A 14,993-nucleotide genomic window follows, 5' to 3' on the forward strand; every position below is an offset into this window, starting at 1 on the left:
CGTTGTTAGTATTAATGTGATTCCACAGCGAGGGTTGGGATCGATGCAGTCAGATGAGGGACTGTGTTAACATCCTAATCTCTAATAGCATCAGAGCAGCCAGACTATAAAAAAACTCTACCAGTTCAACCATGAACACACACGCACACTCACAAGCACAGATCAAGACGATAAGACAGACAGAGAGGACACGAGGAGCCATTAGAGGAAGACCTGTATTGTGTGTTGAAAGAGAATACCCAGATAGCCTTGATGACCCCAAACCAGACTGTTCCATTAATGAAGCTCAGCTCCCTGGAAAACTACTGACCGAAGACCATTCAAAAACGTCAGATCATAAATAAATCATTCTGTTTTTAACTAGTTACCAAGCTATGGTCAATTTTAATAAATGGCCTTGTTAATTTCAGAACCCTTAGTGCTAAAAATTGCACATGAAGCTTGATGCTCTTAGGCTGAGACATTAGCAGCAACATTATAAAAGCACAACAACTTCAGCCTTCTGAAGAATCTCAGTAAGATTCTGGTGCCAGGTATGTTCAGCAGAGGGAAATCTTCTGGGAAATGTATGGGAAATGACAAATTGTGAAGTGAAAATATACATTTTGTGCTGAGACAGCAGAAAGAAATGGTTTCATCCATGAGACACTGGCCTAACAATGATAAATGAACCTGATCAGAACAGTCCTTATTACCGTTGATGCCATTTAAATACACAAATAGCTTATATTTTTCATTAAGACTTGTACCTCCACATGGTTACAGAAACTAACAACGTGCTGGCAGTCTTGACTACAGCAGGAATGTTTTGGCATTTTAAAATAGCTTACTAATATTGCTAAGGTTACCTTCTGCTCAACATTCTCGCCATGACTTTCCCTTATCCCCTGGACTTTGAGAAAAGCTTTTAGCAAATCAAAACTGGACAATAGCAAGAAAGAATGAGTTATCTTTGTTTTTTCCATGGGCCCCATTGCTTTAAAACATTCCAAATCTAATTTGACTCATTAGTAAGCCTCCTGAGTACTTCTGTCTCATGCTGCAGACACAACCTCTGAGACTTGCCTGTCTTGTGTGTGAGACACCATCTTTAATTACCCAGGTAACACAGCCAGATGCTCCATCACTCTGGCAATGGCAGTGATTAAAAGCAGTAAAATATTCATTTCAATCAGACACCTACATGACACATGTATAATTAATGCACAGCGGAAGGACGCAACAACTTTTACCACTTCCACACACACACACACACACACACACACACACGCACACATTACCATCACCATATTCCCTCTACACAGTGCAGCCAGCTGCTACGTATGTGTGAATGTGTATGTGTGTGTGTGTGTGTGTCGGGGTGGATCCAAGAAATGAAACTGTGGATCAGCCACTTTGAGCAAATCTCCACAGGGAGGTCAAAGGTTAGCCTGACTGCATTCTGGGACATCATTCAGCCACCTACACAGCAGATGTGCTGGGTTGCTCTCTCACTGCCCTGACTCTCTCTGGGAGTGTTTATGTTGGGGAAACAGCATCTTGAGTTTGCTGTCTATCGTGTACTGAATTCTGCTTTCTCTGTTGTGGGTGTTCTGCCTTTACTGCTCCTTCTACTTTTCAGTACTGCGCTGCCTGTCAATACCTTGAAATACCTTCAAGCAGTTTGTCAGAGGTCTCAGAAGCAGTCTGATGTCTCTAGTGGGTGGAAGAAATACAAACACAAGACAATGTGGGACTTAAGGTGAATTTACAGACATAAAGTTGACATCTGATGTCTAACTCACTTCGTGGAATAGATCTTATCTGCCCAAGGCTACCTATGTGAACAGAGAAACCCCTCAGAATAAGACTTTCCTATCCAGCATTTGAGCTAAAATATACTAAAAATTCATGTTTGATGTTTGATTTAAATGTAAATCACACCAAAAAGATGCTCTTTTACACACTTGAAACAAAATCTTTTCTTTTCTCCTGTCAATCCCTGCGGTTCCACTTTGTCTCTTTGTCTGTTCTATTTCTGTCCTTTGAATCCATCTGACTGCTGTCTCTTTGTTTTCCTTGATTAAGCCCTCTGTCGCAGTATTGTTTAGACTCCAGCAGTAGGCTACAATTACTCAGCGCAGTGTGTGTGTATTGTATCACGCTCATTACAATTACCTCTGGGTGTGAGTGTGTCATCTGTTGCCTGCTCATGTTCCAATTTCTCTGAGTGGTGAGGGAACTGCATCCAGATGCTTCAGCATACACACAAGGAAATGTGAAGTCTCCATGAAAACAAAAAAAAAATTCCTAAACGAAAAAAAGGTCAAAACTCTGTCACCAGGAAGAGCAAAACCTTAAGCCATCTCAATTTCAGTTAAAAGAGACCCAAAAAATGAACTTGCATGTTACTCAAATGCTATTCATTGCACAGATATAGCACAAGTTTGATCTTGTATTCAACAAGCACAAGCTTGTAACATTTGGCGGACATTAAAAAAGCACCGCAGTGAGGCCAGCTGATGGGAATTCTAGTAACTTTCATCTGATTACAACTGGCTTGGTGTAATCTTGTCTGAGATTTTCAAACTTTGTATACGATTGATCAGCTGTGAGAGGCCAGTAAGGAATTTCCCCAGGAGTCTGGCATCAATGAGTAACTGCTATGAATGTTGCTAACTCTTTCTCTTTCTCTCTCTCTCACACACACACACACACACACCACAAGATAGAGACATGAATGCTTCAGAAGAAACTGGCTGGTGCATCAGTCTACATTGCTGCTCTTCTCTCATCCGCTGTATAATTGGTTGGTGTGACGATACAGAGTGAAACTTTCCTTTTAGTCTCACACATGCATAAACACAATATGTATTACATTGTGTGCACGATCCTCATGTTGTTGATAAATGAAAAAAGAAGCCAGAATAACACATTTTCTTCCAGGTTTTTCTTGCCTGCCACTTGCAGAGTACATTTCTGCTGAGCTGCTGATATGCAAACATTATTCCCATTTCACTGCAATGATTTGCACAAAACCAATCACTAGTCACTTACTCTAATATAGACATGGACTAAATTATAGACCTATCCTGTTTGCAATAAAACAAAGTTTCAGCAGTAGGTAAAAAAAACTGTTGATGTTGACTCGGCACTCAAAAAGAATTAAACACATACAATAATTTTTCCCAAATAAAAACACGGTAATACCCTTTTGATTTTGGAGTATAAGCAACTGTGTCATTTTGTTTCAGCGTGCGCACACACACACACACACAAATATTACCAAGATAAAAACCAAAACTACCCTCCCCTCTCCATTGTGCAACTGCTCCTGCAGGCTGTTGCTGTAAATCAGAATGTTTACTCAGTCAACTTGCCTTGTTAAATAAGATTTTACAAAATCCCATGAAAGATTTCTCCAAGCTTGACAGTAGATATTGGCATTCCTGGGGAGAATGCTGAAAACCTGCAAACAACCCAACATAAATTTACACCATTAAGTCCCTCAGCCAAGAGAATGAATAAAGGTGCTGTGTGTGTGTGTGCACAGCATGAGAATGTAGGAGTCATAATGAGAATGTAGATGTCCTTTGCCTGCCATGGACACAGCCTCCAACATGCACAAAGTGCTTACTCACTTCTGTTGCGGTGCGTCTATGAATAATGCACATATTAATCTTGCAATGCATGGGAGCTTTACTAATTAATTCGGCATTTCCCTGTTCAAGGTTATCTAATTAATGTGGCATCTTTGTAGTCACTGGAAATGGATTACATTCTCTGCAGTTCAGTTGGCGGGTGTTGCAGTGGAGGGAAAGGTTAGGAGGAGCACTGATTTTTCCCCCTTTTTCTATTTGTGTTTGCTCACATTTCCACCAGTTTTCTAATTTCTAATAATCCCAGTCACTTGTTACATTACACCACTATCAGCTCCACCCTCAGCAATAAGGACCAACTCTGGGTGTCTGCTGTGCTGGATGGAAACTTTGTCCCGTTACTATATGAAGCCAGGGGCTCAGAAAGGTAATGGAAAACGATGAAAAGTATTTTAGCAAAGAGTCCAGTTCAGTCAGTGATCAGATGTTTATATGAGGATAACACCTGCCTGACAATAAACTGTACCCCGTGCTGTTCTCCGTTCACTTAACCATGAGCAGGAGAAGGTGTGGGGATGTCTGTCTCTGGGACTGGACATTTGCTCTTGTGATCCAAATTTGGGGAAGCAGGAAGTGCACTCTGGCCCAGCAGAGCTGCAGGCAGTCCAGTGGGGAATGAGCTGGGGCTGTGGGGTAGAGGCAGATGAGGTTTGCTTGCTCTCTCTCGCCCTCCTCTCTCTTGGTCCTTGGCATTTTCCAGCAATACACGGACACTCTTGGAGAAGATGACTCGAGGGTCAGTAGCAGGTAGAGCAGGACAGGCGCAGCTTTCCCTCAAATCCAGAGCCTGAACATGGAGACGGTGAACAGACATGAGCACTTGATCTACACTGCTGCAGTAAGTGTAAAGAAATGAGGAAACAACATTAGAAATTCAAGACAGAACACAATAGATTACACCATGCTCATGGGAAAATATGTAAAGATTTATAACTGCAAACATGAAGTTCATTAAATAGTACCACATTAAGTAGAAAGATGGATAAGCTCTATAATGTGTTCACTGATTTAGCAGTGAGCCATTTAGTGTTGTTGTTTGCAGTGTAGTAGAACAGGAAATCAGCTACTTGTTTTTACTTTATGGTAACAGATGAAGATGTTTCATTAAAAAGCAACAGCTCTGAACTGACATGAATGTGATGCAGACAGAGGAGATTGTGAAGGACCAGAGACAAACGAAGACAAAGAGAAAAACAGATGCATTTAGCTAAAGACAGAACAAAACAGGACGCCACAGGGAGAATCAACAGGAGTCTACAAACATGCTAGCTGCTCTGTGAGGCTGTACTAAAAGCACAGCTGTGCTTTGAGTTTAATGTTAAGACATTTTAGTTTAGTGTGTTAGCTTTCTACTTTTTGATCATTTGCAGTAAACTAACAGTTATTTAGGTATTTAAAATATTTCATTTTGATGGAATGGCTAAAAATATGGCAGAATAATATTATTTTATTTTTAATACACTAAATAAAAAAATCTTCATTGTCAGTTCCAAAACAAACTAAATTGTCCACAGTCCATTAATATCCATACAACTGGTACAATGAATAGTAATTGAAACAAGTGATATCTCTTCTATACATATTACATGTTTGAAAAGGAGTGGGAAGTAAATACTTAGTAAATACTTATCTAGTCCTACCTCTTTGTCCTCCCATATCATCATACTCCATTACACACACACCAAAGCCATTTATGCTGCCTACACAAAAAATGTAAAGTATAAGTCAATTTAGTTTCTATATTCTGTGTCGAATCACCCACTCATACACCATATTGAGTCAATTGTACAATGTAAATATCTGCAATAAACATTCATTTTCTTTGCAATACACCATTGTCCATGCACTTCAAAGGTAAATTAAACTAACATCTCCACATCCCTGTACCTTGTGAAAATGACCTCTTTATATTTGTTTTTAAACAGTTTGTTCCACAGTTTCAACAGCAACATTTTTGACAGTAGGAACAATGAACAATTCTCATAGCCCTTTTTAGAAGTATGAACAGTGGCTGTAGTCTACTTTTGTATGTGTTTCCCGACTTCACAGCAAGAGAATGCACTGTCTCCAATTTAAATTAATCCAATACAGGTTGGCTAAGCAGAGCTGGTAGGAAGTAACCACAACCACATCCCAGCAGTTAGAGGACATTCCCTCTGTCTGTCCCACACACCCACACACAAGCCTGACTCATTAATCTCTCACTTAGAATCACGTACAAGACTCTGAGTACATACATGCACTTGGCTTCCCACTCAACAGGCTCTCCCTTTCATGCCACCAGTGGACTTAATGTGCTTTGCTTAAGGATGATGAGCACACTAGTGGAGGCGGAGTGCCCTCACAAGAGTTGGGTTAAGTAGCTTGATGCTGTCACCCCTTCGCAAGGTTAAAAACATCACATTATGCACCACTTTCACCCGACGGAGCTCAGCTGTTAACTCGTTCATACAGTATGTGCTGCTATGCTGGATGGAACTGTTTAGGGTGAGTAGAGTATCGCAGATAACAGAGACAGAGAGTTTTCTCAGTGCAGGCACAAAGCGGGCCGATGAATACCCCAAGCAACAGTCTTCATCACTTCGCTGCCTGTGGCTGCAGCCTGGCCTTGACAACGACTGCTGCTTGAGGTCACCCTACCACACAGGGATATGATATCATGCAGGGGCACATACAAATAACACACACACTCACACAATGAATACGTACACACTCAACAACACAGGCACCTGATGGACAATTAGTGGTTTACCCATCTGTTCGCCTTTCGTGCATGGAGCATCTGACAATGTACTAAAAGTCCAACTCACACTCAAGGTTAAATTCACTGCTGCTAAATACACTTTTAATCTCTTTCTCTCTCTCTCTCTCTGCCTCAGACCCAAACACACAAAGCATGTAAGTTGTAATGACTGTGGATGCTGATACTTTCCATAAAACTTGCTGCTTTAACTGCTTGTTGATTTAGTTTTCAGTGTGTGAGCATGTGAGGTTCGCTGGGGCTCAATCCTGTAAGAGTTTTAGTTAAGCAGAAATCCTGGCTCCTGTGTGGCAAAATGTTTTTTTCTGTCTTCCTAAAACTCCATATCTTTTCCTTTCCTCCCCAAGTCTCTCCTTCCTTTTGGCCCTCCTCTGTCTGCAGGTGGATACACATCTCTCCAGATGCTTCATTAGATCCATTAAGACTCCTTCCAACAGCTCCTAAAGCTATTTCTCTTTCTTCTAAACAACAGACGTGTAGGGCTTTCTCCTCACACCAGGGCTCAACAAGTCTTTTGCTTTAGACAAACAGATGAATCACAGCTGCAGATAGGTGTTAAATTACATAACTGATGTAAAAAAACCAAAAGACATTTAGTGACATTTAAGAGCTACTGTTAATCGCTGCTGTTATTTTTTAACTGAGCAGGGAAACAGGGCTGTGTGACTGTACCTGTGGTATGAGGCGGTCCAGCTGAGTGATTCTGTTCCTATGTGATGGGTGTGTGGACAGCCACTCTGGGAAGGTGGGCTCGCCGCTCAGTTGGTCTCTGATTTCCATTTGATGCCAAAATACGGGTCCTGCTCGCACATCTGCACACGCCTGGGGAGGATGCACACGCCATGAAATCACAATCACAGATACAATATTGCACTCCTCTGTCTTGTGCCAAGATGAAAATCCTTACAGGCTAATCATCTGAGTTTATTTTAGTTTGACAACAGTGCCCCCTAGTGCCTTGGGGACAGATTACAGGGTTGAGAGCAACTAATTCTTTCTTGTAAAATACTGATTACCACACAAAGAAAAAAAGCTTTAAAACAATTAGGTATAATTTACAATAATTTTGAGTGTTGTCACATCATGTTTAAGAACCACTCTAACAATTTAGTGTTGGATTGCCATAAAAAGTGAAGTTGCCATAAAAAGGTTGAAGTGGAAATAACAAAGGCCAGCATATACTGACTTTTAACATCTTATACGTGAACTTTAACATCTTATCTTAAACACTTTTATCAGACCCAACACTTCCTCTTCTTTTACAAATTACAAAAAAAATAGAAAATGTTAGTTGCCCAAGCTGAGCTAAAATAGGGGGGAAAAAAATCAACTTAACAACTTAGTGCCCCTTCATAAAATATTAAAAACTTGAGTTGATAATACCTTAGCAGCCAACTGCAGTCCAACTTGGTCTGCTTCAGCCTCCAACTTCCTACTGTAGGGACGGCTGAACATCATCTGAGAGAGAGAAATGTTGTGTAATGTATGAGGTTGTACAAACTGTAAGATTCACGCACATTTCCCTTAGTAACAGTCCAAGTCTATTACAGTGCTTGAATAACTTTACAATAACATATAGTGAAACTGTGTTGTTGCTTTGTCATTAAAGAACATGCATTGTGGAACCTTTATTTTTCTCTGTTTGAGTGGCAACCAGGAAATAGTATTATACAGTGTATATGTTTAGCACTCTGAAATGTGTCACACCTGGGTAAGCTTGTCCTGCACCCACTGTCCCAGCAGTGCAAGGCTGTCTCGAGGACACACAGCCCAGATGGCTGTCAGCAGAATGAGGGACAGCAGGTCCACAACATGAGATAGACTGGCCTGTTCTGCCTGGAAGGAGGAGAGCAGAGGGATGTGGGATGACAAGGATGACACAGGGTGAAAAAAGATGGAAGGAGGAAAGGAAAGGTTTGAGGTATCAAAGGAAAAGAATTGGGACAGGGAGAGAAAAATAGAGGTAAAATGTTTGTGGGAGGTGAATGAGGCGGTTGGAACATATTGATCGTTCCCATCTATTTTAGTGGAACTTTTACTTTGTAATAGATTTAGAGGTTTTAACAGCGTATCCAATAGAGCACACCTACTGGGTAATGCCGAACCCATCGATGCTCATTCCCTTCATCTAATTAAAATCTCCTTCAAGCATTTCCTCCGAGGACGGTTAAAGTCTTGAAATACTTGCAACTTCATTAGATACTTTTTAGAACAAGAAGAATGAGCTTTTATAGCCAGTAAAAACAGCCATCTGTGGAAAATTAATAAAGTACGACAGTGCCCTAGGTCGACAGGGCTCTGGCCATCATCGCACAGACAGGATTAGAGTGTATTTGAAGGTGACTGTCAGTGAGCTTTTATCACCGGCTGATGCAACAACACTGCAACTGATAATACTTCAAGCCAATACTACAGACGGAGCAGAGGGCTGATGATTAATAGTCAGGCCTCTCGGTTTATAATGCTCATACCTATAGGAGGTCCGCATACATATTTTACAACCTTGTGTGAGAGTCCGGGAAGACTTCCAGCTCTAACTTTAACTCTGTGTGCCAAGTGCTTCTAAATGACTAAACTTGTTCATTACTTGCACTTTTAGTCCTTTCAGTGGCTCATGTCCTCGTCGTACTTTCAACTAAGCCCCTCAAATATCAGCCTAATGTACACAGGGCCTTGTACACTACAGCACTTCTGACTCATTAAATTCCCTACTGAGATAAGCAGGGTTCTATATTTTTTAATTAAATGTGTATCCTACCATTTAAACTGCATGATTCCCCATTACATTTGTTCACGTGAATAAATGAATGAATGAAAGAATGAATGAATGAATGAATGAATGAATGAATGAATGAATGAACGAATGAATGAATGAATGAATGCACACGATGCGAGAATCCTTCCTATAAATAAATACAGTGTCAGGTATGTTTCCATGCCTATTGAGCTGAACTGACAATACAAACCTATTGTTACTGTACTTACAGAGTGTCCCAATATTGCATGAGCCATCTCATGTCCCAAGACAACAGTGAGCTGGTGAACATCTGCCACAGCATCCAGCATCCCAGTGAACATGAAGACTTTGCCGTTCTGCATAAAGGAAAATCCGAATCTGAGTCACATAGTGTCTGAAAAGTAGATATTCCTTTGGCACTGACAATTTACCTCATTCTGTAACTGATATGTCCCAATACACTATATCCTACTCATATCTTGGCACTCAGCAATTCACATGAACTACTCAGTATTATTTATATGTTATTTATTCATATTTCAAATATTGGAGCAACAAGACAAATGTAATGTGAAAAACTAATCCTTTTTAAGGGTACCTTAAAGGAGCAACAGATGTACCTGTACTGTACTGTTCTGTACTATCATGCTAACACATGCTCACATGTGAGATTAAGGGTATAATTCCATAATAACAGAAAACCTTATTTCTTTAACTGTCTTTCTGACTACTGACCGGCAGGACGAAGGCATTAATGTTGGGACTTTGCACCACGTGGATGCTCCAGGTGACATCAGACACTTCAGGTATGTCCTTGTTCCTTTCTGCCAGGTGCTGCACCACCCGCTCTACCACCTGGTGACGGGGGTCAGTGACTGGAACCAGCAGCTCTGAAAACTGCTCTACATACTGAAACCCACACACGTGTGCAGTGTCATTTCTTTTGTCAGGACTGTTTCCATTGCGGATTTAATTAATCTTGTCAAAAATATCTGTAAATAAGATCATTTGTATTTTTCTATCTACTGTCTATCTACTCTCACCGCTTCTGAAGTCAGGGCTGCCAACTCCATGTAGTTCTCTCTGCTGAACACCAGGAGACGTGTCCGTCCCGTCACTGGGGACTCGTCCAGGTGGGTAAGAAGGAGAAGGGCCACAATCACCATAGCAACCCCTATACCTGTTGCCAGATGCCAACGTCGGCGCCAGGCCCATTCGCGCATGAGCTGCCGACGGTTGTCTGGTAGAGCCACCCACCACTTCCTTATACTCCTTTACATAGAGAGAGACCATGAGGTGGTTTGTGTTGAGCTTAGGTGGATCATGATTTTAAACCAACCCCATGAAAGAACTAAAATGAAAGAATAATTTTAAACTTCATACACATCTGTAAACCCCTCCCTGACCTCCCTGAACCGCCACCTTATTGTGGTGAAGGGGTTTGAGTGCCCGAATGATCCTAGAAGCTATGTTGTGAGGGGCTGTAGGCCCCTGGCAGGGTCTCCCAAGGCAAACAGGTCCTAGGTGACAGACCAGACCAAGAGCGGTTCAAACAACCCTTATGAAGAGAACAGCAAGGACTGTGACGTCTCCCGGTACAGCGAAGCCAGGGTCCCACCCTGGAACCAGGGCTGGGGTTGGGGCCCGTTCGCGAGCTGGCGTGGGCTTGCTCATAGGTCCCCAGCTCAGCCGCCACGTGTTGGAGTTTTCCCCCCTGAATGAGAGGGTTGTTTCCCTGTGCCTTCGGGTCAGGGACAGGTCTCTCACTGTTGTTTAGGGCCTATGGGCCGAACAGCAGTGCAGAGTACCCAGCCTTTTTGGAGTCTCTTGGGGGGGTGCTGAAAGGTGCTCCTACTGGGGACTCCATCATTCTGTTGGGGGACTTCAATGCTCACGTGGGCAGCGACAGTGAAACCTGGAGGGCCGTGATTGGGAGCAACGGCCTTGCCGATCTGAACCTGAGTGGTGTTCTGTTGTTGGACTTCTGTGCTAGTCACAGTTTGTCCATAATAAACACCATGTTCAAGCATAAGGGTGTCCATCAGTGCACATGGCACCAGGACACCCTAGGCCAGAGGTTGATGATCGACTTTGTAGTCGTGTCATCTGACCTTCGGCCATATGTCTTGGACACTAGGGTGAAGAGACGGGCAGAGCTGTCAACTGATCACCACCTGGTGGTGAGTTGGATCCGCTGGCGGAGGAGGAACACACTTGGCAGGCTGTTGGGAACGTTTGGCCGAATCCTCTGTCAGAGAGGTCTTTAACTCCCACCTTCGAGAGAGCTTTAACCAGATCCCGAGGGAGGCTGGGGACAGTGAGTCTGAATGGACTATGTTTTCCACCTCCATTGTCAACGCAGCGGTTAGGAGCTGTGGCCGTAAGGCCTCGCGTGCCTGTCGTGGTAAGGGATGCCGTCAAGCAGAAGAAGGAATCCTACCTAGCCTGGTTGGCTTGTGGGACTCCTGAGGGAGCTGATGGGTACCGCCGGGCCAAGCATGCTTCAGCCCTGGCAGTGACGGAGGCAAAAACTCGGGTATGGGAGGAGATCAGTGAGGCCATGGAGAAGGACTACCGGTCGGCCCTGTAGAGATTCTGGCAAACCGTCTGGCGCCTCCAGAGGGGGCAGCAGTGCTCTGCTAACACTGTTTACAGTGGAGGTGGAGAGCTGCTGACCTCGACTGGGGATATTGTCGGACGGTGGAAGGAATACTTCGAGAATCTCCTTAACCCTGCCGACACGTCTTCCATAAAGGAAGCAGGGGCTGGGGATTCAGAGGCTGATTCATCCATCACCCAAGCTGAGGTCACGGAGGTAGTTTGGCAGCTCCTCGGTGGCAAAGCACCGGGGCTGGATGAGATATGCCCCAAGTACCTCAAGTCTCTGGATGTTGATGAGCTGTCATGGCTGACACACCTATACAACATCGCATGGCAATAGGGAACAGTACCCCTGGATTGACAGACCAGGGTGGTGGTCCCTCTTTTTAAGAAGGGGGACTGGAGGGTGTGTTCCAACTACAGAGGGATCACACTCCTCAGCCTCCCTGGGAAGGTCTATGCCAGGGTGCTGGAGAGGAAGATCCAGGAGGAACAATGAGGTTTTCGTCCTGTTCGTGGAACACTGGACCTGCTCTATACCCTCTCAGGGATGCTCGAGGGTTCATGGGAGTTTGCCCAACCAGTTCACATGTGCTTTGTGGACTTGGAGAAGGCATTCGACCAAACGAAGCAGGAGCTTGGTTTGCATTGCCGGCAGTAAGTCAGACCTGTTCCTAGTGCATGTTAGACTCTGGCAGGGCTGCCCTTTGTCACCAGTTCTGTTCATTATTTTTATGGACAGAATTTCTAGGTGCCGCCAGGGGTTGGAGGAAGTCCAGTTCGGGGACCACGGGATCTCATTTCTGCTTTTTGCAGATGATGTTGTCCTGTTGGCTCCATCGAGCCAGGACCTCCAGCATGCGTTGGGGCAGTTTGCAACTGAGTGTGAAGTGGTTGGGATGAGAATCAGCACCTCCAAGTCCAAGGCCATGGTTCTCAATCGGAAAAAGGTGGCTTGCCATCTCCAGGCCAGGGGAGAGATCCTGCCTCAGGTGGAGCAGTTTAAGTATCTTGGGATCTTGTTCACGAGTGAGAGAAGGACGGAACGCGAGATTGACAGATGGATCAGGGCATCAGCAGCAGTAATGCGATTGGTGAAGAAGTAGCTGAGCCGAAAGGCAAAGCTCTCAATTTACCGGTCAATCTACATTCCCACTCTCACCTATGGTCATGAGCTTTGGGTCATGACTGAAAGGACAAGGTCTCGGATACAAGCGGCTGAAATGAACTTCCTTCGCACGGTGGCCGGGCAACTAGAGATAGGGTGAGAAGCTCGGTCACCTGGGAGGAACTTGGAGTACAGCCGCTGCTCCTCCACAACAAGAGGAGCCAGCTGAGGTGGCTGGGGCACCTCCGTGGGGAGGTGTTCCAGGCATGTCATACCGGGAGGAGACCCCGGGGAAGACCCAGGACACACTGGAGGGACTATTTCTCTTGGCTGGCCTGGGAACGCCTCGGTGTCCCCCCAGAAGAGCTGGAGGAAGTGTCCAGGGAAAAGGAAGTCTGGGTATCCCTGCTTAGGCTACTGCCCCCGCAAACCGGCCCCGGATAAGCAAAAGAAGATGGATGGATAGATGGATGGACACATCTGTAAAATTTCCATTTTTGAAATACAGTAGAAAAGTCAAACAGAAAAATCTGCAGCATAAACAAAATATTTTCTCAAAATATGACAAAATAACAGACAAAATAAAACAGATCTCTGTATTACAGGGTGCTCCATGATGAGTGGCTGAAAATGTTTCCAAATTTAGTTCCCTGACCCAAAATAAAAGCAAAGGCATAAAAGCCTCACTGGTGTTACATGTTATGGAGCCTCATGTGCTACACTGACTCCACTCTAGTGATTCATTTGTACCAGTTTATTTAAACCATTTCATTACAGGAAACATGGCAACAATTAATGAATGAATTTGTTTTAATTTAAATGGCACAATTAATACAACTGTTGATAAAACAATTATGATCATGCTTATTTAATGAGTATGTTATGTATAATATACAGTTGAATAAAACTGTGCATTAGGCAATGAAAATATTACTCCAGCATGATCATCTCACTAATGAAACACTGTTTTGTTTTTACACCTGTGTAATGAGTGTGATGGTGTTTAAAGTGTTATATGTATGTTTTTCTTGACTTGGCCACTTAAGTCTATAATAAGAAGCCATCACTGTGCAGCTCCAGTCTCCTACCTGCCCAGTATTATAGCAATGAGCTTCTGCAGAGGTTTGAGCACCATCCATATGAGAGGGGCAGGCAGGGCCCTCACAGGGGCTGAGGTGTGGAACCGGTGTCCGGACTGTGTCGGGACGGGACCAGGCTGCAGAGGTGATGTGGTTTTGGGACTACCCTGGAAACACACCGTTCTTCCATTGCCATAGAAAAATACTGGTGGTCCAGCCGGTGTGGCTCTGACGCGGACAGGGTTTGTTGTTTGACAGCTGGTCTGAGAGGACGCACGGTGCGTCTCCTTCAGGGGACGTCCTACTTGGTGTCTGAGCTGGACGTGTCGTGTCAGGCTTACAGAAAGAGACCAGAAGCGTCTGCTCCTTAAAACATGAACATAAAGTGCAGCCATTGTCCTGACAATGTTATCGTTACTTTTTCATTTTGGTAATTTGTTAATACCACTCTGCTAGCTGTAAGCACCTGATCGGAACTGCTTCTTCCAAAACGAGTCCCACTAGAAACAACTCGGCTGCGAAAAGTTCCGGTTAGTGTCCCGCCGTGTGTTCATAGATAGGCGGCAGGAGGTCTGTCCACAGCTAAAATAATCACTACTCATTGCATTTACAACAGATTTTCCAAGTTTAGTTTGTTGTAAGTGTCAGAAATATATATATATAGGCTTAATGAATGAATGTAAAGTGTATTTTGTTTTTATTGCACTATAAAATAACTTTTTATAATACGTTTAAATTTTACATATAATTTTTGAAATAAACCATGAATAAAAATACAGAATTACAACTAATATTAGTATTACTGCCATAGTATAATATTATGTCCAAACACTGGCAGGCTATAGCTACAGTATTTTTGGTGAAATATTTATATTTTAATCATTTATATACAGGAGTTGGTCTTTAATGACCCTTTAGAAGATTTAGATGCTTAACTGTCAACATGAAACATATAAATTCCTCTGGATAACAACATGTGATATTGCTGCTAGTGCCATGAAAGTGTTGTAAATGGTTATTAATGCCAGGGGACAAAATTACCAATAATTAAATTTAAAATGATCACTAA

General features: G+C 43.3%; 1 protein-coding gene across 2 annotated transcripts; it reads right to left on the minus strand.

Annotated features, from left to right (window-relative positions):
- Positions 1–2,763: 2,763 nt before the first annotated feature.
- oma1 (OMA1 zinc metallopeptidase) lies at positions 2,764–14,410 on the minus strand. Of its 2 annotated transcripts, XM_026305499.1 has the most exons (9): positions 13,934–14,410; positions 10,180–10,408; positions 9,872–10,045; positions 9,385–9,492; positions 8,107–8,235; positions 7,783–7,857; positions 7,072–7,221; positions 4,105–4,425; positions 2,764–3,448 (listed from the first exon to the last, which is right to left on the minus strand). In XM_026305499.1, exons 1-8 carry the CDS (start codon positions 14,317–14,319, stop codon positions 4,126–4,128), a joined length of 1,551 nt encoding a protein of 516 aa, XP_026161284.1. In that variant the 5' UTR covers positions 14,320–14,410; the 3' UTR covers positions 2,764–3,448; positions 4,105–4,125. The 2 variants fall into 2 exon arrangements, with proteins under 2 accessions (XP_026161284.1, XP_026161283.1); XM_026305498.1 differs by having other exon boundaries at positions 2,764–4,425.
- Between the last annotated feature and the right edge of the window lie 583 nt (positions 14,411–14,993).

This window comes from Mastacembelus armatus, chromosome 4 (assembly GCF_900324485.2).
Source record: "Mastacembelus armatus chromosome 4, fMasArm1.2, whole genome shotgun sequence".
Classification (NCBI taxonomy): domain Eukaryota; kingdom Metazoa; phylum Chordata; class Actinopteri; order Synbranchiformes; family Mastacembelidae; genus Mastacembelus; species Mastacembelus armatus.